The following is a 25,690-nucleotide window of genomic DNA, read 5'->3' as shown; positions in this document are numbered from 1 at the left end:
CACACTGTTGTCATCAGCAAGGCAATAAGTCTGGGTTTCCCTCCTGACCTGGTAGCGAGGCTAGCCAGCTTCCTCTCAGGGAGGCGTCAGGCCGCTCACTATCAGGGCTCTGTCTCTAATTTCCAACAGCTGACATGTGTGGTCCCCCAGGGGACCAAGATGGGTCCACTTTGCTTCCTCCTCCTCATTAACAACACCCTTACTGACACCCCCCATCGCTGGAAGTGTGGACGACTGCACCGTGGGTGTCCCAGTTTCCAGCAAGAACCCGGACTACTCGCCACTGCAAGCAATTCTAGAGCGACTGCAGACGTGGACGGAGGAGAGCAGGATGACCATCAACCACAGCAAAACTGTGGTGATGCATTTATGTACTCCTTTGTACCAGTGCCCCCTCCCCAGCTCACAGTGGACCCTCACCCCCTCCAGGAGCTCCGATGTGCCAAGCTTCTTGGAGTCACGGTGGACAACCAGCTGACCTGGAAGCAGCATGTCGCCAGCACCATAAGATCCGCTACCTACAGGCTGTACATGCTGTGCAGACTCAGGTCGCTGGGGACGCCGACAGACGAGTGTACCTCACCTTCATCCTTCCCAAACTCATGTATGCCTCACACACACTCAACAGCTACAGCTGGAGAGTGTGCAGAAAAGGGCGTGCAGGGTCATCCTTGGCCCTGCCTACACCACCTATGATGAAGCCCTGACCACCCTGAGTTTGTCCAGACTATCCACCAGGCACCGAGAGGCTCTGGAAAAGTTTGCAAGGGGACTGTTGCATCATCCACGTCTCAGACACATGCTGCTGCCTGACGTGCCTCGCCCAGTCCGTGCCACAAGACACCACAACAAGATAACACCCCTAAAGACGCCGTGCACGGACCGGTACAGACTCCGCGTGATTCCCACCCTTCTAGATTAGACTTAGCTTTAGGATTAATGTTAAGTATTTCCCCACCCCTCTGTACATTTTCAGTTTGTTAACTGCCTAAAGAATAAACCATTTATTATTATTATTATTATTACACACACACACCTGACCCCAGAGAGACACATTAGCAAAATTATAGGAGAAACTTATAACTTGTTGAGAAGAATAAGGCAGGCCTTTGCATATATGGATGAAGAGATGGTCAGGAAGTTGATTGTGTCACTAATAAGACCTAGACTAGAATATGCAGCAGTAGTGTGGTCGCCGTACAAGAAAAAGGATATAAGGAAGTTGGAGAGAATTCAGAGAGCAGCTACGAAGATGGTACCAAGTATCAGGGACTTGTCACATGAAGAGAGACTGGCAAGGATACATCTACCAATGTTGAAAAAGAGGAAAGGGGAAACTTGATTGCGATATATAAAGCATATGAAGGAGTAGAGGAGGTGGACCGGAATAACTTGTCTGGGATACACAGGACACTAGAGGACATGGAAAGAGGCTGAAGAGGAGTGCTTGTAGAAGAGATGTCAAAAGTATAGTTTCCCACATAGAAGTATTGATGTATGGAACAGTCTGGATGAGGAGATAGTAAATGCAGAAAGTATACATCAATTCAAGGCTAAGTTGGTTATTAAAAGATATGGAGATGGGACATGATGGGCATAGCTCTTTTCCCATAAAGCACAACTAGGTAAATACAACTAGGTAAATACATACACACACACACACACACACACACACACACACACACACACACACACACACACAGTGCAATTAACAGTGCCAAAACTGTAGTGCAACTAAGTGAAAGGCAAGATGCATGGAAAAAGTTCCAAGAAGGAGATAAGGTAAAGTTTGAGAGGAAAGTAGATAAGTTGGAGAAACAAATGAGTGAGCAAGAGATCATACAGGGAGAGGCAGTAAACTTTCAGAATATAACAGAACAATTAAATGAGGTCAAAGTAATGCAAAAGGTGGTAAATGTTATCAAAACAAATGAATCTCTTGTAAGAGAGACAGTTGACAAAAAGAAATGTATAATTGTCTTTGGGGTTAAGGAAATTAAGGAAATCAAAAAGCAGTAAGAGAGAAATAGCTGAAAGAGATAGTAAACAAAGTGGTGGGAAAGGTACAAGAGGAGGGAAGATGTCAGGTTAATGAAGTGGAAGAATACCACAGAGTTGGGAAATTCATAGGTGAAGGGCACAGACGCATAAGAATAAAATTTAAATCAAAGAAGGAAGCTGAGGAGGCTCTGACAGGGGCCTGGAGATTAGCTAAAGATGAGGTAACGAAAAACATATGGTTGAGAAGAGACTTAAATGAAGCAGAAAGAAAAGAACTGATTAAAATGTGGAAGGAAGTAAAGGCAAAAAACAAGGAGTGATCAGAAGAGCAGAAGGAGATATTCTATTGGCAGGTGTTGGACAGGAAAGTGAGGAAGTGGTACCTGAACAGGAGGGAGAACAGGGAAACAAGCTACAGAGAAAAAAGGGCATTTTGAAGGTAGCTTACACTATCATAAATGGACTCATCTTGGGATTAAGGGAATTAAATGTTTATTTATGTGAGAAAAAGTCCAGATATAATGGACCTCACAGAAATAAAATTATATGATGAGATGGAACTAAAGAACATTGGGTAAAATCAATACAATTTATGGAAAAGAAGTAGAACATATAAGAAAGAAGGAGGAGTGATGTTTCTAGTTAAGAAAAGCTTAAAGGTGGTTGAAATAGAATATGTCAATGGATTAGCAGAGGCAAAAAAAATTGGAGTGGAAAATACACAAGGCAAAAAAAGGCAATACATAGTGATGTACGTACCACCAAAAAACCAATGCCTGGTCAAACAAAGAATATGAAATAATGATAAAAGACACAGTGAACAAGATAGAGAAAATGCTAAGTGGTGATAAATTGATCATGATGGGAGATTTTAATTGTAAGGAGGTGTGTTGGGAACAGTGGTACACGGAGGGAACAGAATCATCTTGGGGGACTAAATTATTACAGCTGGCAATGGATAATATATTAACTCAATGGATAAAAGGTGATACAAGATCTGGAAAAGATGGAGAAATATCGACTAGATCTGTTACTTAGTAAGGAGCCAGAAGGAATTGAGAATGTTCACATAGGGTGTCCGATAGCCAAAAGTGACCACGCTACCATAGAATTCAATATAAACGAGGAAATAGAGAATCAAAGAAATGAAGAACACCATGCTGCAAATTAAACTACTGTAAGACAGACTTTGATAACATGAATTTTTCTCAAGAGGAGAGACGGGATAGGTTCCATAAGGCTACAGGGTTCCAAGAGAAGGGATGAATTTTTAAAAATATATAAAGGTGAAGAAAAGTTTGTGCCTAAAAAGCAGACAGTAATAGCTGGTAAAAAAAAGTTTAATAAAAGATGCAAAGCAGCAAGAAGGATGAAGGAGGATACATGGAAAAATGGAGGAAAAGTAAGAGAATGAACTTATGGAATAATTACAAACAAGCAAGAAATGATTACATGAAGATCCTGAGGGATGAACAAGGAGAGTTTGAAAAAGATATAATAGACAGGTATAAACATGAACCCAAACTCTTCTATAGATATGTGAATGGTACACTAAAAAGCAAAGTAAGAATAAGAAAGCTAATGGTAGATGGAGAGGTTTATGAAGACCCAAAAGAGGTGGCAGAAGTGATGAATAAGAGCTTTCAGGAAGTTTTTACAAAGGAAAAGGAATATATAAGGCCACTGTGCACACCTGAAAATGGAAAAATTGAGGAATTTCAAGTAACAAAAGAGGAAATTGATGAAATCATCAAAACGTTAGATGTGAGAAAGGCCACAGGACCAGATGGAGTGTTGGGATGGGTAATAAAAGAATGCAGTAACCAGCTTAATGATAAATTACATATCATCATATGTACCTCTATTAATGAAGGAATAGTTCCACAGGATTGGAAAAGGGCAAACATCATACCCATATTATGGGTATGGAGGAGACACAGAAGACCCAGTAAATTATAGACCGGTTTTGTTGACGAATGTGGTTGCAAAAATATGTGCAAAGATAATAAAGAACAAATGGACCAAGTTTTTGGAAGATAAGGGCATTCTCACAACTTGTCAATTTGGCTTTAGAAAAGGGAGATCTAGTCTCACTAATTTATTATGTTATTATTCAAGAGTGACTGATATCATATAGGAGAGAGATGTTTGGGCAGACTATTTATCTAAATTAAAAAAAAGCTTTTGATAAAGTGCCACACTGCTGTGGAAGCTGGAAAAGATAGGTGGTGTAAATGGAAAAATGCTGAAATGGATGGGCAATTTCCTTAAAAACAGAGAGATGCAAACAGTAATTAGGGATCAGACATCAGTGTGGAGTCCAGGGTCAGTGTTGGCACCAATAATGTTTGCAGTTTATATAAATGACATGGTGGAGAATGTATCCAGCTATGCGAGTCTTTTTGCTAATGATGCAAAACTTATGAGAAGAATGAGAATGTATCCAGCTATGTGAGTCTTTTTGCTAATGATGCAAAACTCTTATGAGAAGAGTTTATGAAGACCCAAAAGAAGTGGCAGAAGTGATGAATAAGAGCTTTCAGGAAGTTTTTACAAAGGAAAAGGAATTTATAAGGCCATTGTGCACACCTGAAAATGGAAAAATTGAGGAATTTTTGTGATTGTGATTGTGAAGAATTACAAAGAGATATAGACAAGATATGGGAGTGGAGCAACAGATAGCAAATGGAATTTAACTCTGGTAAGTGTAAAAAGATGGAATTTGGAAAAAGTAACAGAAGGTGTAGCTATAACTATAAGATGGGGAATGATGCAATAAATAAGACAAGAGAAAAAGATCTGGGAGTGATTTTCTCAAAGAATTTATCACCAGAAAAACATATTAACAAGATAACAGGTGAAACTCTCAGCCTATTAAGAAATATAAGAGTTGCCTTTGCTTGTATGGATGTAGAGGAAAATAATCACCACAATGATGTGTCCAAGATTAGAATACGTAGTGGTAATTTGGTCACCAAATGAAAAAAAGCACGTAAGAAAGTTGGAAGGAATACAGAGAGCAGCAACAAAGATGAAAACAGAATTGCAAGATTTGTCATATGAGGAGCGACTAGCTAGAATGCAACTCCCAACCTTGGAAAAGAGATGAGAGAGAGGTGACTTGATTGCATTGTACAGACTGCTGAGCAGGACAGAAAAACTAGATAGGGAACATCTCTTTATAATGAACAGAAGAGAAACAAGAGGACATGGAAGAAAACTAAAAGTAACCACCTGCAGAAGGGACATAAAGAAGTTTAGCTTACCTCATAGAAGCATAGAGGCATGGAATGGACTGGAAGGGGAAGTGGTGTGTGCTACAAATAAAGTTGGACAAGAACAGTTATGGAGACAGGAGAGTACAAGCTTAGCCCCTCTACCATATTTCACAACTAGGTAAAACTAGGTAAATACACACACACACACATGGTGTGAGCCATCATTCAATAGTATTTCACTTCTAAATTAGACTTAGCTTTAGGATTAATGTTAAGTATTTCCCCACCCCCTCTGTACATTTTCAGTTTGTAAACTGCCAGAATAATAAACTGTTTATTATTATTATTATTATTATTATTATTATTATTATTATTATTATTATTATTATTATTATTATTAATACACACACACACACACACAAACACACATGTGCTATGGTCATACTTACAAAGCTACTGTCATGTTCTTTCTGTGTTCCTTCCATTGCAAAAGCTAACAATAGACTGAACAAGTACTTGCACACAGCACTTGATTCAAAGCAGTGCAAAACTGATTGGCTAGTAAAATAAAAAGCAAGGCATAACAGAAGTGAGAAAATGAGAATGTATTCTCTCTCTCTCTCTCTCTCTCTCTCTCTCTCTCTCTCTCTCTCTCTCTCTCTCTCTCTCTCTCTCTCTCTCTCTCTCTCTCTTTCTATCCCATGTTTGTCTCCCTCTCATACAAGTATACTCCTTACTATCCAGCTTCCCTCCCATGTACATAGATAACATGAGGAGTGAGAATAGACACATGAGTAAAAAGAGTGTTATGTGTGGTGAGTTAGAGAGAGAGAGAAAGAAGAAAGGGAAAATCAAGTGAAGAGGAGGAAGGGAGGAGAGAGAGAGAGAGAGAGAGAGAGAGAGAGAGAGAGAGAGAGAGAGAGAGAGAGAGAGAGAGAGAGAGAGAGAGAGAGAGAGAGAGAGAGAGAGAGAGAGAGAGAGAGAGAGAGAGAGAGAGAGTGTCCAATACTCAATGAGTTTTGTATGCTCCCCAGTGTTTTATGAAAAACTGTGCAACTGTGCATTGGTCACCCAATCTCATTCCCATCTAAAATTTGACTACTTACCCATGCTCCCCAGAGTTGTATTTGATTTGTAGTATAGTAGAAGAGTTGCCCTCCCTGACAAAATTGTCAAATCCATACCAGGCCCCCTAATAAATTAATAATAATTTTTAGAACTCAGCCTCCTTTTCATTGTAAAGCTGTGAGTGAGGCAAGCGCAGCAAACCAGGAAGCCAGTCGCTACCTCCTTGTCTCCGTCCTTTTTCTGTCCTTTCCCCATCCTCCCCTCTTCCCCCTGTCTTCAGCCTCTTTCTCATCACCACAATGTTGCATCTCTTGCTATCTTCTACTGCTATTTTCATGCTAACTGCTCTTCTGATCTTGCTAACTGCATGCTTCCCCTCCTCACATGGCCTCGCTGCACAAGACCTTCTTTCTCTCACCCCTATTCTGTCCACCTCTCTAATGCAAGAGTTAACTAGTATTCTCAATCATTCATCCCTTTCACTGGTAAACTCTGGAACTCCCTGCCTGCTTCTGTATTTCCACCTTCCTATGACTTGAATTCTTTCAAGAGGGAGGTTTCAAGACACTTAACCTTCAACCTATTCAGCGACCAGCATCTCAATGGGCTTTTTTTTTATTGTATTCTTGTTGCCCTTGGCTGATGTCCCTCCTACATAAAAAATAAATAAAATAAATAAATAAAAATCACATGATCCCATAGCCATTGCTTGAGATGCAGGGCAAGAGAGCGTATCCCATTGTCTCCTTTAGTCAGTCAAAATATATCTGCCACATTGGGAGGATGCATGTGACCACAAGAGAAAGCCAGCTGGGAGAAGGGGGGATATTTTAGAGGGTTGTTCTTAGTAATTGCTTGAGTATTTACCCAGTTGTATTGTACAGGGTCTGAGCTAAAGCTCATTTGTCCTGTTTTCATGCCTGTTTCTTTTTAAATCTGCACACACTGACAGCTGTAACCACCTCCTCACTTGAACTATTCCAGAGATCAATGCTTTGAATATGGGAAACTATATTTCTTTGTCACCGAGATATTTACTCTTCTTAATCTTTTTTTATATGTTGTCTAGTACATCTTGTCCCCCCTCCCTATCCATATGCATCTCCAAAAGTTGTTTGTCTACCTTTCCCATATGGTTTATTAATTTCTACATTGTTATCAAGTCCCCCTTTCTCTTCTCTCTTCCAATGTTGTTAATTGCACTTCTTCCAATGGCTCTTTGTAAGTCTTTTCCTTCAATTCTGGCACCATCTTCATTCCAGTCCTCTCTGTTCTTTTCAATTTCCTTATATTCTTCTTCCTATGTGGATATTATATAACTGCAGTTTGGAAAGGAAACTTGAGATGAAGTTACAGAGAGAAAGACAGAAGCCCTAAGACGGTAATTTAGAAATCAAAGCTTTGAGCCAAACTCTATCAAAAGCTTTTGATATGTCTAAGGCAACAGCAAAAGTTTCACAAAAATCTCTATAAGAGAATGACCAAGACTCAGTAAAGAGAGCCAGAAAATCAGCAGTAGAGCAGCCTTGACAAAACCCATACTGGCGATCAGATAGAAGGTTGTGAAATGATAATGTTAAAGAATCTTCCTGTTGAGGATAGATTCAAAAACTTTAGATATGTAGGAATTTAAAGCAATAGGATAGTAGTTTGAGAGATTAGAATGGTCACCCTTTTAAGGAACACACTGAATGTAGGCAAACTTCCTGCAAAAAAGGAAAGGTAGATGCTGACAGACAGAGTTGAAAGAGTTTGACTAGGCAATGTGCAATGTGCAATGTGTCTGAGGCAACTGACAGTAGCCTCTTTTCTGTTCCCTCCTACTTTCTCTATCATCATTTTCAATCCAAAGCTAGATGCTGTGTTTATGTGTGCAATGACTTAACCTGCTCTCGTGCCTACGCTCTTGAATCTTCCGAGTTTTCCACCATCTGGCTATGACTACAGAGTCACTCTCATACTAAATTTATCTGTGCTGTATACCTCTCACCTAACTCCTCTGATTATAAGAAATTCTTTAACTACTTAACTTCCAAAGTGGAGCACATTCTGACCCTCTTCCCTTTTGCAGAGATCTCCATTCTTGGAGACTTCAATGTTCACCACCAGCTTTGGCTTTCCTCTCCCTTCACTGACTATCCTGGTGAACTAGCCTACAACTTTGCTATCCTCCATGACCTAGAGCAATTGGTGCAACACCCTACTCGTATTCCTGACCGTCTTGAAGATACGGCCAACATTCTTGACCTTTTCCTGACCTCTAATCCTTCTGCTTATGCTGTCACCCTTTCTTCTCCATTGGGCTCCTCCGATCACAATCTCATATCTTTATCTTGTCCTATCGCTCCAATCCCTCTTCAGGATCCCCCTAAGCGAAGGTGCCTCTGGCATTTTGCCTCTGCTAGTTGGAGGGACCTGAGGAGGTATTTTGCTGATTTTCCTTGGAATGACTACTGCTTCCGTGTCAGAGACCCGTCTTTGTGTGCTGAGCGCATAACAGAGGTGATAGTGTCTGGCATGGAGGCGTACATTCCTCACTCTTTTTCTCGTCCTAAACCTTCTAAACTTTGGTTTAACACAGCTTGTTCTCGTGCTATACATGATAGAGAGGTGGCCCACAAAAGGTACTTAAGCCTTCCATCACCAGAATCTCATACACTTTATATTTCTGCCCAGAACCATGCCAAGTCTGTTCTCCAACTAGCCAAAAACTCCTTTATTAACAGAAAATGTCAAAACCTTTCAAGATCTAACTCCCCTCGTGATTTCTGGCATCTAGCCAAAAATATCTCCAATAACTTTGCTTCTTCTTTCCCTCCTCTATTTCAGCCAGATGGCTCCACTGCTATCACATCTATTTCTAAAGCTGAACTCTTTGCTCAAACCTTTGCTAAAAACTCTACCTTGGACGATTCTGGGCTTGTTCCTCCCTCTCCTCCACCCTCTGACTACTTCATGCCACGTATTAAAATTCTTCGCAATGATGTTTTCCATGCCCTCGCTAGCCTAAACCCTCGGAAGGCTTATGGACCTGATGGGGTCCCTTCTATTGTTCTCCGAAACTGTGCCTCCATGCTTGCACCTTGCCTAGTCAAACTCTTTCAACTCTGTCTGTCAACATCTACCTTCTTGCTGGAAGTTTGCCTACATTCAACCTGTTCCTAAAAAGGGTGACCGTTCTAATCCCTCAAACTATTACTTTAATTTCCTGCCTATCTAAAGTTTTTGAATCAATCCTCAACAGGAAGATTCTTAAACATCTATCACTTCACAACCTTCTATCTGATCGCCAGTATGGGTTCCGTCAAGGCCGCTCTACTAGCGATCTTCTGGCTTTCCTTACTGAGACTTGGTCATCCTCTTTTAGAGATTTTGGTGAAACTTTTGCTGTTGCCTTGGACATATCAAAAGCTTTTGATAGAGTCTGGCACAAAGCTTTGATTTCCAAACTACCCTCCTACGGTTTCTATCCTTCTCTCTGTAACTTCATCTCAAGTTTCCTTTCTGATCGTTCTATTGCTGCTGTGGTAGAAGGTCACTGTTCTTCTCCTAAATCTATTAACAGTGGTGTTCCTCTGAGTTCTGTCCTGTCACCCACTCTCATCTTATTATTCATTAATGATCTTCTAAACCAAACTTCTTGTCCTATCCACTCCTACGCTGATGATACCACCCTGCACTTTTCCACGTCTTTTCATAGATGTCCAACCCTTCAGGAGGTAAACATATCACGCAGGGAAGCCACAGAATGCTTCACTTCTGATCTTTCTAAAATTTCTGATTGGGGCAGAGCAAACTTGGTATTGTTCAATGCCTCAAAAACTCAATTCCTCCATGTATCAACTCGACACAACCTTCCAGACAACTATCCCCTCTTCTTCAATGACACTCAACTGTCCCCCTCTTCTACACTGAACATCCTCGGTCTGTCCTTTACTTATAATCTGAACTGGAAACTTCACATCTCATCTCTAGCTAAAACAGCTTCTATGAAGTTAGGCGTTCTGAGACGTCTCCGCCAGTTTTTCTCACCCCCCCAGCAACTAACTCTGTACAAGGGCCTTATACGTCCATGTATGGAGTATGCTTCACATGTCTGGGGGGGGTTCCACTCATACTGCTCTTCTAGACAGGGTGGAATCAAAAGCTTTTCGTCTCATCAACTCCTCTCCTCTAACTGACCGTCTTCAGCCTCTCTCTCACCACCGCAATGTTGCATATCTAGCTGTCTTCTACCACTATTTTCATGCTAACTGCTCTTCTGATCTTGCTAACTGCATGCCTCCCCTCCTTCCGTGGCCTCGCTGCACAAGACTTTCTTCTTTCTCTCACCCCTATTCTGTCCACCTCTCTAACGCAAGAATTAACCAGTATTCTCAATCATTCATCCCTTTCTCTGTTAAACTCTGGAACTCCCTGCCTGCTTCTGTATTTTCACCTTCCTATGACTTGAATTCCTTCAAGAGGGAGGTTTCAAGACACTTTTTTTTACCACTGCTTTGACCCTTTTATGGGACTGACATTTCAGTGGGCATTTTTTTTATTAGATTTTTGTTGCCCTTGGCCAGTGTCCTTCCTACATAAAAAAAAAAAGAAAAGAAAAAAAAGCACTGAGGCACAGTTTCAGAGAACAATATGAGGGACCCCATCAGGTCCATGAGCCTTCCAAGGATTTAGGACAGCGAAGGCATGGAAAACATCATTGCGAAGAATTTTTAATAGGTAGCACGAAGTAGTCAGAGAGTGGAGGAACAGAGAGGAGAGGGAGGAACAAGACATGAATCGTCCAAGGTAGAATTTTTAGCAAAGGTCTGAACGAAGAGTTCAGCTTTAGAGATAGATGTGATAGCAGTAATGCCATCTGGTTGAAATGAAGGAGGGAAAAAAAGAAGCAAAGTTATTGGAAATGTTCTTGGTTAGATACCAGAAGTCACAAGGGGAGATAGATCTTTCTATTAATGAAGGAGTTTTGGCTAGTTGGAGAACAGACTTGGCATGGTTCTGGGCAGAAATATAAAATGCATGAGATTCTGGTGATGGAGGGCTCAAGTACCTTTTGTGGGCCACCTCTCTATCATGTATAGCATAAGAACAGGCTGTGTTAAACCAAGGCTTGGAAGGTTTAAGTCAAGAAAAAGAGTGAGCAATGTACACCTCCATGCCAGGTACTATCACCCCTGTTATGCACTCAGCAAAAAGAGATGGGTTTCTGACATGGAACCAATAGTTATTCCAAGGAAAATCAGCAAAATACATCCTCAGGTTCCCCCAACTAACAGAGGCAAAATGCTAGAGGCACCTCTGCTTGGGAGGATCCTGAGGAGGGATTTGAGTGATAGGATAAGATACAAAATATGAGATTGTGATTGGAGGAGCCTAACGGAGAAGAGAGGATAACAGCATAAGCAGGACTGGAGGTTACGAAAATGTCAAGAATGGGCACATCTTCAAGATGGTCAGGAATACGAGTAGGATGTTGCACCAGTTGCTCTAAGTCCTGGAGGATAGCAAAGCTGAAGGCTAGTTCACCAGGATGGTCACTGAATGGAGAGGAAAGGCAAAGTTGGTGGTGAACACTAAAGTCTCCAAGAATGGAGATCTCTGGAAAAGGGAAGAGAGTCAGAATGTGCTCTACTTTGGAAGTTAAGTAGTCAAAGAATTTCTTATAGTCAGAGGAGTTAGGTGAGAGGTATGCAGCACAGATAAATTTAGTTTAAGAGTGACACTGTAGCTGTAGCCAGATGGTGGAAAACTTGGAAGATTCAACAGCGTGGGCACGAGAGCAGGTTAAGTTGTTGAGCACATAAACGCAACATCCATCATTGCACAACATCCAGCTTTGGATTGAAAATGAGGATAGAGAAAGTAGGAGGAAACAGAAAAGGAGCTACTGTCAGTTGCCTCAGACTCCTGTGTTTCAGTGAGGAAAAGATGAGGAGGTTTAGTAGAGGTGAGGTGGTGTTCTACAGATTGAAAATCAGATCTAAGAATGCAAATGATGCAGAAGTTAATGAAGAAAAAGCTGAGGGGGTTGTCAAGACACTTAGGGTCGATACCAGAAGAGCAGTCCAACCTGGGGACATTTGTGGTCCCCTCCCTAGATTGGGACTCCAAGGCTGGAGTAAGAATTGCCATGATAATTTTGAATTCTGAGTGAAGGGTGTCTATGTAATTAGGTGCTTGTAGGTTTATGTGAAGGAAGAAAGTTGTCTTTAGAGGGCAGGCTGTGACTGCCTCCTTGTGTTGTGAGACACAAAAGGAAACAAAAGTTCACAGCACCCACTGATCCAGCGTTTTAAACCTCACTGGGAGTAATTATCGTTTTGGCAGGTGTTTACTGCCTCCTTCACTTTGCACTTTATATCTCATGACATCCTCACTTCGTTCACTTTCACTCTCTAGTCTTTTTTTTTATGTAGGGGAGGCACCAGCCCCCCCTCAAAAAAAAAAAAAGTCAAAAGCATTTGTCAGAAATACAATATAAGTGTCTTGAAACCTCCCTCTCAAAAGAGTTCAAGTCAGGAAAGTGGATATACAGAAGCAGGCAGGGATTTCTAGAGTACCAGAAAAAGGGCTGAATGACTGAGAATACTGGTTAACTCTTGCATTAGAGAGGTGGACAGAATAGGAATGAGAGAAAGAAGACAGTCCTGTGCAACAAAGCCATGGGAGGAGGGGAGGCATGCAGTTAGCAAGATCATGAGAGCAGTTGGCATGAAAATAGCAGTAGAAGATAGTAAGAGATGCAACATAGCAGCGGTGAGAAAGAGGCTGAAAACAGTCATTTAGAGGAGGGGACTTGATGAGACAAAAAGCTTTTGATTCCACTCCATCCAAAAGAAAAATATGTGTGGAACCCTCCCATCCATGTGAAGCATGCTCCATACATGGACATATAAAGTCCCTGTACAGAGTTAGCAGCCCTCTAGTCTTTTTTTTTTTTTTATGTAAGAGAGGCACTGGTAAAAAAAAAAAAAAAAAGGCCCACTGAGGTTCACTTCTAATCTCTAAAATTTCTGATTGGGGCAGAGCAAACTTGTTATTGTTCAATGCCTCAAAAACTCAATTCCTCCATCTATCAACTCGACACAACCTTCTAGACAACTATCCCCTCTTCTTCAATGACTCAACTGTTCTCTTCTAGACTGAACATCCTCAGTCTGTTCTTTTCTTATAATCTAAACTAGAAACTTCACATCTCATTGCTAGCTAAAACAGCTTCTATGTAGTTAGGCGTTCTGAGACGTCTCCATCAGTTTTTCTCACCCCCCCAGCAACTAACTCTGTACAAGGGCCTTATACGTCCATGTATGGAGTATGCTTCACATGTCTGGGGGCATTTCACTCATACCCCCTCATTTACAATGGGTGGAATCAAAAGCTTTTCGTCTCAACTCCTCTCCTCTAACTGGCTGCCTTCAGCCTCTTTCTCATAGCCACAATGTTGCATCTCTAGCTATCTTCTACCATTATTTTCATGCTAACTACTCTTCTGATCTTGCTAACTGCATGCCTCCCCTCCTCCCAGGGCCTCACTGCACAAGACTTTCTTCTTTCTCTTATCCCTATTCTGTCCACCTATTTAACGCAAGAGTTAACCAGTATTCTCAATCATTTATCCCTTTCTCTGGTAAACTCTGGAACTCCCTGCCTGCTTCCTATGACTTGAACTCCTTCAAGAGGGAGGTTTCAAGAGACTAATCCTTCAATTTTTTACTACTGCTTTGGACCCTATTCAGGGATTGGCAACTCTGTGGGCTTTTTTTTTTATTGGTTTTTTGTTGCCCTTGGCCAGCGTCCCTCCTACATAAAAAATTATATATATATATATATATATATATATATATATATATATATATATATATATATATATATATATATATATATATATATATATATATATATATATATATATATATATATATATATATATATATATATATATATATATATATATATATATATATATATATATATATATATATATATATATATATATATATATATATATATATATATATATATATATATATTTATCTTTGTGTGTGTATGTATATATATATATATATATATATATATATATATATATATATATATATATATATATATATATATATATATATATTATATATATATTATATATATATATATATATATATATATATATATATATATATATATATATATATATATATATATACATACACACACAAAGATGAAGAAGAAACATGTGAACCAGTTGTACAGGAATAAGATTGTCTATTGTCTAGTATTGAGTGTACCGATACTGTACTGGTCCTGCAGCAAGGCAGGCACCAGTAAATTATTGCCATCTCTTACAAGAAAATATTGTGTGTGTGTGTGTGTGTGTGTGTGTGTGTGTGTGTGTGTATTTACCTAATTGCCAAGTTGCATTTACCTAGTTGTATTGTACAAGGCACGAGCCAAAGCTTATTTTATCCTGTCTCCATAACCATATTTATCCAGTTTCTTTTTAAACATGTGTACACTGTTTGCTGCAACCACCTCTTCCTTCAAATAATTCCAGATTTCAACAGTTCTATACAGGAAGCTGTATTTCTTGATGTCATTTGAACATCCACTCTTCATTTTCTTCCCATGCCCCCCTTGTTTGTCTCTCTCCCTCCTCCAACTATGGTACCAAGTCATTTGTGTCTATTCATTCTATATTGTTTATTAATTTGTACATTGTTATCTTTCTCTTCTCTCATGTCATGTAGATAATCCCATCTCTTCAAGTCTTTCTTCATAGTTTAAGTCTTTCAATTCTGGTACCATCTTTGTCGCTATCCTCCATATTCTTTCCAGTTTCCATATATCTTTTTTTTTTATGTGGAGCCCAAACTACTGCTGTGTATTCCAATTTAGGTCATATCATGCTTGTTATAATTTTCTCCATCATTTCTTTATCTAAATAGTCAAACACCATCCTAATGTTTGTTAACAAGCTGTATGTAGAGCCGAATATTCCATTTATGTGCCTTTCAGGTAATAATGTGTCCTGAATCATTACTCCCAAATCTTTTTCTTCATTACTTTTCATTATTATTCCTGCCACTTTGTACTTTACATCTTTGGCTCCATGCATGTATCTTGTCAATATCCTTTTGTAACTCCTTGCAGTCATTTTCATCTTTTATTATTTTCATTATTTTTGGATCATCAGCAAACAGGTATATATAACTATTTAGATCCTGTCATATAATTTACATATATTTGAAACATAATGGGTGCCAACGCAGATCCTTGCAGTATCCCATTTGTCACTCTGCGCCAACTTCATTTAGTGTCTATGATTACTGTTCTCATTTCCCTCCCTTGTAAACAAACCTCCATCCATCTCAGAGTTGCTCACTTTAGCTCTCCTTCACTCTCTAGCTTCCACATGTGGGGGAACTTTATCAAATGCTTTTTTGGGATCCAGGTATATTGCATCAACCCATCCATCCCTCTCTTGCACTCCATCTATCATTTTTGTATATAAGCTCATTAGATTTGTGACACAGGATCTCCCTTTCCTGGATCCAAATTGCTTTTCTGTAATTATCTTTTCATCTTCTAGATATTCCACCCATCTGTCTTTAATTACTAATTCACAAAGCTTGCTTACAATAATTGTTAGTGACACCAGTCTATAATTAAATGGTTCCATTTTATTTCCACCTTTGTATATTCGCACTATGTTAGTTCTTTTCCATTCCCTTGGTACTTTTCCTTCCCTCAACGAGCTGTTAATTATATTTCATGTGGGTTTTTTCCATTTGTTCTCTGCATTCTTTTAATATCCATCCATTTACTTGATCTGGTCCCATAGCTTTTCTAACATCCAGCTCTTCCAGCAGTTTCATGATTTCTTGTCTCTTTACTTGTACCTACTGTATTCCCTCATTCTATGATACCACTTTCGGTGCCACAAATTTGGTTTCCTTTTTAAGCACGGATTGAAAACTCTCATTCATTAGTTCACTCATCTCCTCAATAGTTTCATAAATTCTTCCTTCCCTTTTTAGCTTGTTTATGCCATTCTTATGTTTCATTTTCCCATTTACATATCTGTAGAAGAACTTGGATTCTTCCTTGCAATTTCTTACTATGTCATTCTTAAAGTTTCTTTCTTCTTCTCTTCTTATTTTACTATATTCATTCATTGCCTTTCTGTATTCTTCTCTGGCATTTCTGTTCAGTTCTCATAATTTTCTTCCATGCCCTGTCCTTTTTCGTTTTTGCTTCTACACACCTGCCATTATGCCATTCATGCTTCCCATTTTTCACTTTATAACTTGGTACAAACTGTTGCACCCCCTCTCTATACTTGCACAAAATATTTCATATTTTTCTTCCACTACTTTACCTTCAAATAGCTCTTTCCAGTTCATTTTTCTATAGAATTTATTGTTCTGCAAAGTTTGCTTTAGCATAGTTCTGTCTCCCATTTCTGCATTGTTCTTTCCTGTGCAACACTTTTTCCTCCTGTGGTACTATTTCTATTATCACATGATTGCTTCTTCACAGTGGACTCAGACAATGTATACTTGGTCTACTTTCTGAGGTTTCTGTAAACACTAAGTCCAACTGTGATGGTACTTCTTTGCCTCTGCATCTCAAAGGCTTATTGTCTCACTGTATTCATCATCATGGTTTGCATAAGTTCTTCACTTTATGATCCGACATTTTCTTTCACTTCCATCTCCCCCCAGTTAATTCCTTTAGTGATGGAGTCACCTACTAAGAGCACTTTGCTACTTTTCCTTACCATTTCCTCTATACTATTTCTTGTTTCTAGTTGCATGCTTTTAAATTTATTGGTCTCCCATGCATTAGTTTTTGGTGGTATGTATGTCACAATGATTTTCCTTTTTTCACTTCCTTTGATCTTAATCACAACACTCAGTGTTTCCACTATTCCACTTCCTCAACAACAATATCCTCTGTTACCAATATCATCACTTCTCTCTTTCCTTTTCTGTCTCTCCTCCATTTGCTATATCCCTCCTTTGCAAATCTCAACTTTATTTTCTTTTTTAGTTTGGTTTCTGTTAAACATACCACATCTGGTTTATTGGTTTATTGTTGTGTGTGTGTGTGTGTGTGTGTGTGTGTGTGTGTGTGTGTGTGTGTGTGTGTGTGTGTGTGTGTGTGTGTGTGTGTGTGTGTGTGTGTGTGTGTCCAAATATTTGTATGTATGTATATGTTTAACAGATATACATCACAAATATATACAACCAGAATGATCAAATGACACCACCAATACCACTCATCAACTGCTAGCTCAAAGTGACAAACTATGCAACATTATTACACCATCACACCTGAACTAATGTAAATAATTAACTCATATTTGGTTTTCCAATAGTTTTCCATGCAATCTTTCATTTTATAATGGCAAAACTTATTTTAAGAACTTTTTTTTGCCAATAATTGTGCATCACAGGTATGACTGCCAGAATCCTATTGTGCAGTTTACAGGTTAATGAGCTTAACTTTTTTTTTTTATACAAAGTCAGTTACTCTAAAGTAACAGATCTGATTAAACTATTAGTCCTTCATGATTTTTATATGACAAACTCACTCATTTCATTTAACACTGGCCAAGTTTAATACAAGAAATTATCTTTATAAGACTGAAATAAATAATCAGTGCAAACAAACAAGAATTAATGCAAAAAAAAAAATAAATAAAAAATATAAAATATAAAATATAAAATAAAAAAATAAATAAATAAAAACTAAATGAATAAAAAAATCTGATTTATTTTTTATTTTTTATTTATCTGTTTTTTTTTTTTTTTTTGGAGGGGGAGGGAATTATGATTTTTTTCCAACCCTGGGGCACACAATTCCCAAGAGTCCCTGACAAGACTGCCACACCAGAAAGGCAGCTCTGATAACATAATGGAACATTTTTTTACAACACTGCAGTAGGAACAAAATTCAATTTTAAATGGTGTGTGAATGATGTGAACTATTTTTTTATGCTGTCCTTTTTTTTTTTATTATAGACTCTGCCATAGCTGAGCGCAATAACAAAACAAATTATCACAATAATCAATAAATCAATAACGATAACCTTATCGGCTATAACTGATAAATGATGACTGGAAATAAATATATTGCCCAATGACTGATAACCAATAGATTGATAAATCCAAAATTCCGATACTAGCAATAACAATACTGATATTTTAAATGAAAAAAATTGATAATTCTAAATTGCTATTTTTATTTTTATCTTAGAAAACTTAGAAAAATCTTAAAAAAAAATTCAGATTCAATGTTTATCCTGTCTCCACTATTAAAAAGTAGTTTTAAGTAAAATAGCATTTGATTTTGAAAGTTTAAAACTTTAACATGCTCATGTTCCAAAAACTAAAATTATTGATTATCACTAGTTTGGAACCAAAAGTATCAGTAATACTGATGAATCAATAATGCAGGAAAAATATTTATCAGATAAATGATAACCTAATATAGTTATCATGATAAATTATCGTAATAATTTATCACAATAATGCCCACATATGCTCTCTTTCAAACTTGAGTGGGGAAAAGGTTTGATTTTTTTCTTCCAGACTAACCTTTGATGTTCATGAAATAGTGGCTTGACTAACCTGTAAATGGGTTTGGAGGTAATGTTGCATGTCTTTCATTCCTGGTCACAGCCAACTTTGGGTCCATATTGTACTGAAGGGCAGCACGTTTCATGGCCACCTGCCCAATTCGTGTTGATACCCTGAAGCATGGAGAAAAATACAAAGGAAATTATAAGAAACAACTTTAAGAGATATCAAGGTAAAAAATAAATTGCATATTTCTTATACCAACAGATATCCTTGAGACACATGGATTTAGCATATGCAATTTCATTTTGCAATAAAAAAGGAACAAAAAAGCAATGAAATCAGTTTCCAGATTCAACACTAGCTTTGAACTCCTTTGTGTGTCTTTTCTCACCTAAATGTTTTTACAATGAGGCAGTAGACACCTGCTGAAACAATAATTACTCCCAGTAAGGTGTAAAGCAATCGATCAGGGGATGCTGTGAACTTATTATTAAAACCAGCTGTGGCCTCACTGAGTGTTTCCCTTTGTGTCTCACAACACAAGGGGGAAGTACAGCCCACTCTCTAAAGACAACTCTCTTCCTTCAGACAACTCTCTTCCTTCACACAAACCTACAAGCACCTGATTACACACACACCTCTTCACTCAAAATTCAAAATTATCATGGCAACTCCTACACCAGCCTTGAAGTCCCCATCTGGGGAAGGTACCATAAATGTCCCCAGGCCAGACTACTCTTCTGGTATCAATCCTAAGTGTCTTGACACCCCCCTCGACTTTTTCTTCATTAACTCCTGCAACATTTGTGGTCTAAGATCCAATTTTCAATTTATAGAACACCACCTCTTCACTACTAAACCTCATCTTCCTTCCCTCACTGAAACACAGGTGTCTGAGGCTATTGACAGTAGCCCCTTTTCTGTTCCCTCCTACTTTCTCTATCCTCATTTTCAATCCAAAGCTGGATGTTGCATCTATGTGCAAAATTACTTAACCTGCTCTCGTGCCCATGGTCTTGAATCTTCCGAGTTTTCCACCATTTGGCTACAACTACAGTCACTCTCAAACTAAATTTATCTGTGCTGTATGCCTCTCACCTAACTCCTCTGACTTTAAGAAATTCTTTGACTACTTAACTCCCAAGGTGGAGCACATTCTGACCTTCCCTTTTGCAAAGATCTCCATTCTTAGAAATTTTAACATTCACCACCAGCTTTGGCTTTCCTCTCCCTTCACTGACCATCATAGTGAACTAGCCTTTAACTCTGCTATCCTCCACAACCTAGAACATCTGGTGCAATACCCTACTCATATTCCTAACCATCTTGGAGATATGCCCAACATTTTTTTTTCTTTTCCTAACCTCTAATCTTGTTTATGCTGTTACCCAATCTTTTCCACTGGGCTCCTCCGATCACAATCTCATATCTGTATTTTGTCCTATCACACCAATCCCTCCTCAGGATCTGCCAAAGTGGATTCTTAGAAATCCGGTGTTTTGCCTCTGCTAGTTGGGGGGGTCATGAGGAGGTAATATACTGATTTTCCTTGAAATGACTACTGCTTCCATGTCAGAGACCCATTTCAATGTGCTGAGCACTTAACAGAGGTGATAGTGTCTAGCATGGAGGAGTACATTCCTCACTCTTTCTCTCAACCTAAACCTTCCAAACCTTGGTTTAAAATAGCCTGTTCTCATGCTATATACGATAAATAGGTGGCCCACAAGAGGTACTTGAACCTTCCATCACCTGAATCTCATGCACTTTATATTTTTGCCCGGAATCATGCCAAATCTGTTCTCCAACTAGCCAGAAACTTCTTCATTAACAGGAAGTGTCAAAATCTTTCAAGATCTAACTTCCCTCATGACTTCTTGCCAAAAACATCTCCAATAACTTTGCTTATTCATCTTTCCCTCCTTTATTTCAACCTGATGGCACCACTGCCATCTCTATTTCTAAAGCAGAACTCTTCGCTCAAACCTTTGCTAAAAATTCTACCTTGGATGATTCAGGGCTTGTTCCTCCCTTTCCTCCACCCTCTGACTACTTCATGCTACCTATTTAAATCCTTCCCTCACTGAGCTAAACCTTTGGAAGGCTTATGGACCTAATGGGTTCCCTCCTATTGTTCTCTGAAATTGTGCCTCCATGCTTGCACCTTGCCTAGTAAAACTCTTTCAACTCTATCATCATCTACATTTCCTTCTTGCTGGAAGTTTGCCTTCATTCTGCCTGTTCCTAAAAAGGGTGACCATTCTAACCCCTCAAACTACCATCCTATTGCTTTAATTTTTTGTCAATCTAAAAAGTTTTTGAATCCATCCCCAACATGAAGATTCTCAAACATCTATCACTTCACAACCTTCTAACTGATCGCCAGTATGAGTTCTGTCAAGGCCACTCTAACGTTGATCTTCTGGCTTTCCTTACTGAGTCTAGGTCATTGTCTTTTAGAGATTTTAGTGAAAATTTTGCTGTTGCCTTGGACATATCAAAAGCTACTGATAGAGTCTGACACAAACCTTTGATTTCCAAACTACCCTCCTACAGCTTCTATCCTTCTCTTTGTAACTTCATCTCAAGTTTCCTTTCTGATTGTTCACTGTTCTCCTAAATCTATTAACAGTGGTGTTCCTCAGGGTTCTGTCCTGTCACCCACATTCTTCCTATTATTCATCAATGATATTCTAAACCAAACTTCTTGTCCTATGCATTCCTACACTGATGATACCACCCTGCACTTTTCCACATCTTTTCATCAATGTCAAACCCTTCAGGAGATAAACAGTTCATGCAAGAAAGCCACAGGACACCTGACTTCTGATCTCTCTAGAATTTCTGATTTGGGCTGAGCAAACTTAGTATTGTTCAATGCCTCAAAATCTCAATTCCTCCATCTATCAACTCAACATAACCTTCTAGATAACTATCCACTCTTCTTCAATGACATTCAGCTGTCCCCCTCTTCTACACTGAACATCCTCGGTCTGTCCTTTACTTATAATCTAAAGTGGAAACTTCACATCTCATCTCTATCTAAAACAGCTTCAATGAAGTTAGGCATTCTAAGTCATCTCTGTCAATTCCCATCCTCCCCCCCCCCCAACAAGTTGCTAACTTAGTACTGGGGCCTTATCTGACCATGTATGGAGTATGCTTCACATGTATAGGGGTTTTCACTTATACCATTCTTTTAGACAGGGTGGAATAAAAAACTTTTCATCTTATCAACTCCTCTCCTCTAACTGACTGTCTTCAGCCTCTTTCTCATTGCCGCAATATTGCATCTCTTGCTATCTTCTACTGCTATTTTTATGCCAACTGCTCTTCTGATCTTGCTAACTGCATGCTTCCCCTCATTGCTTTACAAGACTTTCTTCTTTCTCTCATTCCTACTCTGTCCACCTCTCTAATGCAGGAGTTAATCAGTTTTCTCAATTATTCATCCCTTTCTCTTGTAAACTCTGGAACTCCCTACCTGCTTCCGTATTTTCACCTTCCTATGGCTTGAACTGTTTCAAGAGGGAGGTTTCAAGACAGTTATCTTGTATTTGTTACTAACATTTTCACCTCTGTACAGGAACTTGCACCTCAGTGGACCTTTTTTTATTGCAATTTTTGTTGCCCTTGGCTGGTGTTCCTACTACATAAAAAAATAAATAAATAAATAAAATAATTGTATTTTTACAGGACTGAGTCAAGCTCATAATGTCCCATCTTTTAAAGTTAATTTGTCATATCTATCATTAAAGCTATGAATATTCCTTGCACACACAACTTTCATCAGTCAATGCATTCCACTGGCTAACTGCTCTGTCAGAAAAACTACCTTTTCTTATATCTTTCTTTGGTCTTTTTTGTACAATTTCTTACTGTGTCCTCTTCATTTTAATTGTTGTGGAATCAGAAAATCTGTGATATCAAACTTTTCTTTTCTTTCAACACATTTGTATACCATGATCATGTCACCTCATTTCTGTCTCTCCTCTAGAATTGAGAACTTCATTTTGTCAAGCCTTTCTTCATAACTAAGATCTTTCAAGTCAAAGTACACTTTATCTTTTCAACATGTTTTTTTTTCCACACATGGTTTCCAAACTACTGCTGCTTACTGGAGTGTTTGTCTTTTAAATGTTACTATTTTCTTAATAATTTCTTCATCTAAATACTATCCTCATATTTGGCAAGAAGTGATGCAAATTCCTTGCTTTGACATTTATGTGGTCTTCTGATGATAGTCTGCTGCTTATTATTATACCTAAATCTTTTTCTTTTCAGATGCTTGAATTGTTATCTAATTTATAATTGCAATCAAGTCTCCTTGAACTTCTACTAAATTTTATTACATGACATTTAGCACATTAAAATCCACTTGTCATTTCATACTCTATTCATGCAGTTTTGTGAAGCCTTTCTGTAATTCCTTACATGAGCCTTGATCATTTATTTTCCTTTGCAACTTCACATCATCAGCAAACATGTTCATTTAAGTCTGTTTCAAAACTAGCAACTATATCATTAACATATATCAAGAATATGATTTGGACTAACACTAATCCCTGTGAGACTCTGCTTATACTTTTCTCAAAGTTAAATATTTTCTTCTTAATACTGTCCTCAAGTGTGAGTGTACACAGGGCCCATGGTTCCCTCTCTATACCTATATTTGTCCAATTTTTCTTTTAGGTCATGTTCAGTCTCTGCTGCTTTCTTATAGTCCATTCCAAATATTTTTACTTCTTTGGGAAAACATAGTTTCTTATGTTATTCAAAGTGTCCCTTTCTTAATCTTCATATGTTTTCTCAAGTATCTAGCCTCCTCTTGTCTTTGCATCAATTGATTTGCTATACCTATCCATTTTTTCAATCAATTTATTGATTTATATGATGTAAATAAGTTTACCTCCCAGCTGTACACAATTGTGGCCAGGTTGGAAAGAACACTGCTAAACGCTAAACTTCATTTACACAATGGAATCTACAGTACGCATTAATTTTCTTTCATAAAAAAATCTGAATGTATTGCATACACAACTCACACAAAAACATGTCACTAATATGGTACAATGAAGTCATACATAAAACCATTAATTTTTATCAATGATGATCTAAACCAACATGTCACAAAGGTACAGTCATAACTTGTGATTCAAATGTCCTTCAATGTAGACAACTCCAAATTCGAACAAGGTTGGCAGACAAATTTTGTCCTCCAATTCGAGCACAAAGACCCGTTCAAGCAATGCCACTCAGTCCTCTTACGTTCCTCATCCCCTCTTCCTTCCCCTCCTCCCCCTTCTCTGCCCCCCCTTCCTTCCTCTCTTCTCCCTTCTCTCCCTCTTCCTTCTCTGCCCCTCTCCCATAACCCTCTCCATATCCTCCCTCCCTCTATCTTTCCCATCCACCCTTTCTCTCTCTCTCTCTCTCTCTCTCTCTCTCTCTCTCTCTCTCTCTCTCTCTCTCTCTCTCTCTCTCTCTCTCTCTCCTCCACTTCCTTGCCCCATTTAATTTACTCTCCTTCCCCATATGCCTCTTCCTTGCATTGTTCCTTTCCTCTCCCTCCCTATTTTGTATGGTCTCCAACCTCCCTCCCTTTCACCTCCCCTCCCATATCTGTCAGAGATAAAGGATAAAGTAGTGATACCTCCCTCTCTCTCTCCCCCCCCATTCATTTTATGTCATTTTCACTTCATCTTTTATCACTCTTTCTCACTCATATAATTCCATTTTCATTCTCTATCAGTCTCATTCTATTTAGCAATTTTCAGGATTGTTCTTACTTTCAGAGAGAGAGAGAGAGAGAGAGAGAGAGAGAGAGAGAGAGAGAGAGAGAGAGAGAGAGAGAGAGAGAGAGAGAGAGAGAGAGAGAGAGAGAGAGAGAGAGAGAGAGAGAGAGAGAGAGAGAGAGAGAGAGAATTTTAGTGCAAAACAAAAATCATGTTCACTACAACTGTTTTCAAGATTGAAGGTGGCAGGGACTTTCAATGACTCATCATTTTGAGGATGGTCTTTATTTACATTGGTATTTTGCATAAAATTTTAAGGTCATTGTTTTTGTATCTGACACATAGGATGAGCCACTTTTTTGTCTTTTTTAGGATGATTCAAGTGCCATCTTATACACCAAAATATATGATACTTCATGTTTTCTTTTACTGTATTTTTTCTATAATTTAGGTTATTTTTATTCAATTCCTCTATTTATAACATAAACCCATAAAATAAAAAAAAATAAAAAAAGGGGGGGATTTTGGGACCAGGAATGGATTATTTTTTTTTCTATTAATTTGAAGAGGATAAATTGCTTCCCAATTCGAACAGCCGAAAAAAAAAAAAAAAATTAAGTTCAAATCACAAAGTACCACAGTATTTGAGATAACTTTCTGATCACACTTTTCAGATAATTGATGTAATAGTGTAAGCAACCCTTTAGTTACCATAACAAAAATTCCTGTTACAACTCACCATCTGATAGCTTCAAGGAAATCCTTTATATCAGACATGGATGCTTGCTTGATGTCTTCTCGTACTCTTGGGATATTGTCTCGCATTTGCTGAGCAAAGCGATAACTGGCAACACGAGGCAAGTATGTGTGTTCTAACTGTTCCAGTGTTTTTAATGCAGGGTAATATCTGAAAATCATGGTTGATATGAGTTCCTCCAAAAAACATATAACATTTCTTACACCAGAAAATCTAAACTGAAACTGAATGCAAAAGCAGTATGATGCCTTTATTAACAAATCCAACAACAGTGGCAGCATTTTAACCTAGAATACAAACTGGGCCATGGAGTTATTAAATATTCCTTCGGAT

The 25,690-nt window shown here is 38.5% G+C and overlaps 1 protein-coding gene across 7 annotated transcripts in view; it reads right to left on the bottom strand.

The window, feature by feature from the left end:
• Nucleotides 1–25,690, bottom strand: part of LOC135099746 (exocyst complex component 6B-like) — a 155,482-nt gene that overhangs the window by 99,500 nt on the left and 30,292 nt on the right. For all 7 annotated transcript variants that reach the window (XM_064002245.1, XM_064002250.1, XM_064002248.1 and 4 more), the window contains exons 4-5: nucleotides 25,340–25,507; nucleotides 18,917–19,038 (exon numbers count right to left, since the gene is read on the bottom strand). In XM_064002245.1, the coding sequence (XP_063858315.1) occupies nucleotides 18,917–19,038; nucleotides 25,340–25,507 (290 nt within the window). The remainder of the gene's footprint in view (nucleotides 1–18,916; nucleotides 19,039–25,339; nucleotides 25,508–25,690) is intronic.

This window comes from Scylla paramamosain, chromosome 4 (assembly GCF_035594125.1).
Source record: "Scylla paramamosain isolate STU-SP2022 chromosome 4, ASM3559412v1, whole genome shotgun sequence".
Taxonomy (NCBI): Eukaryota; Metazoa; Arthropoda; class Malacostraca; order Decapoda; family Portunidae; genus Scylla; species Scylla paramamosain.
This window is presented reverse-complemented; position numbering and strand designations above follow the sequence as displayed.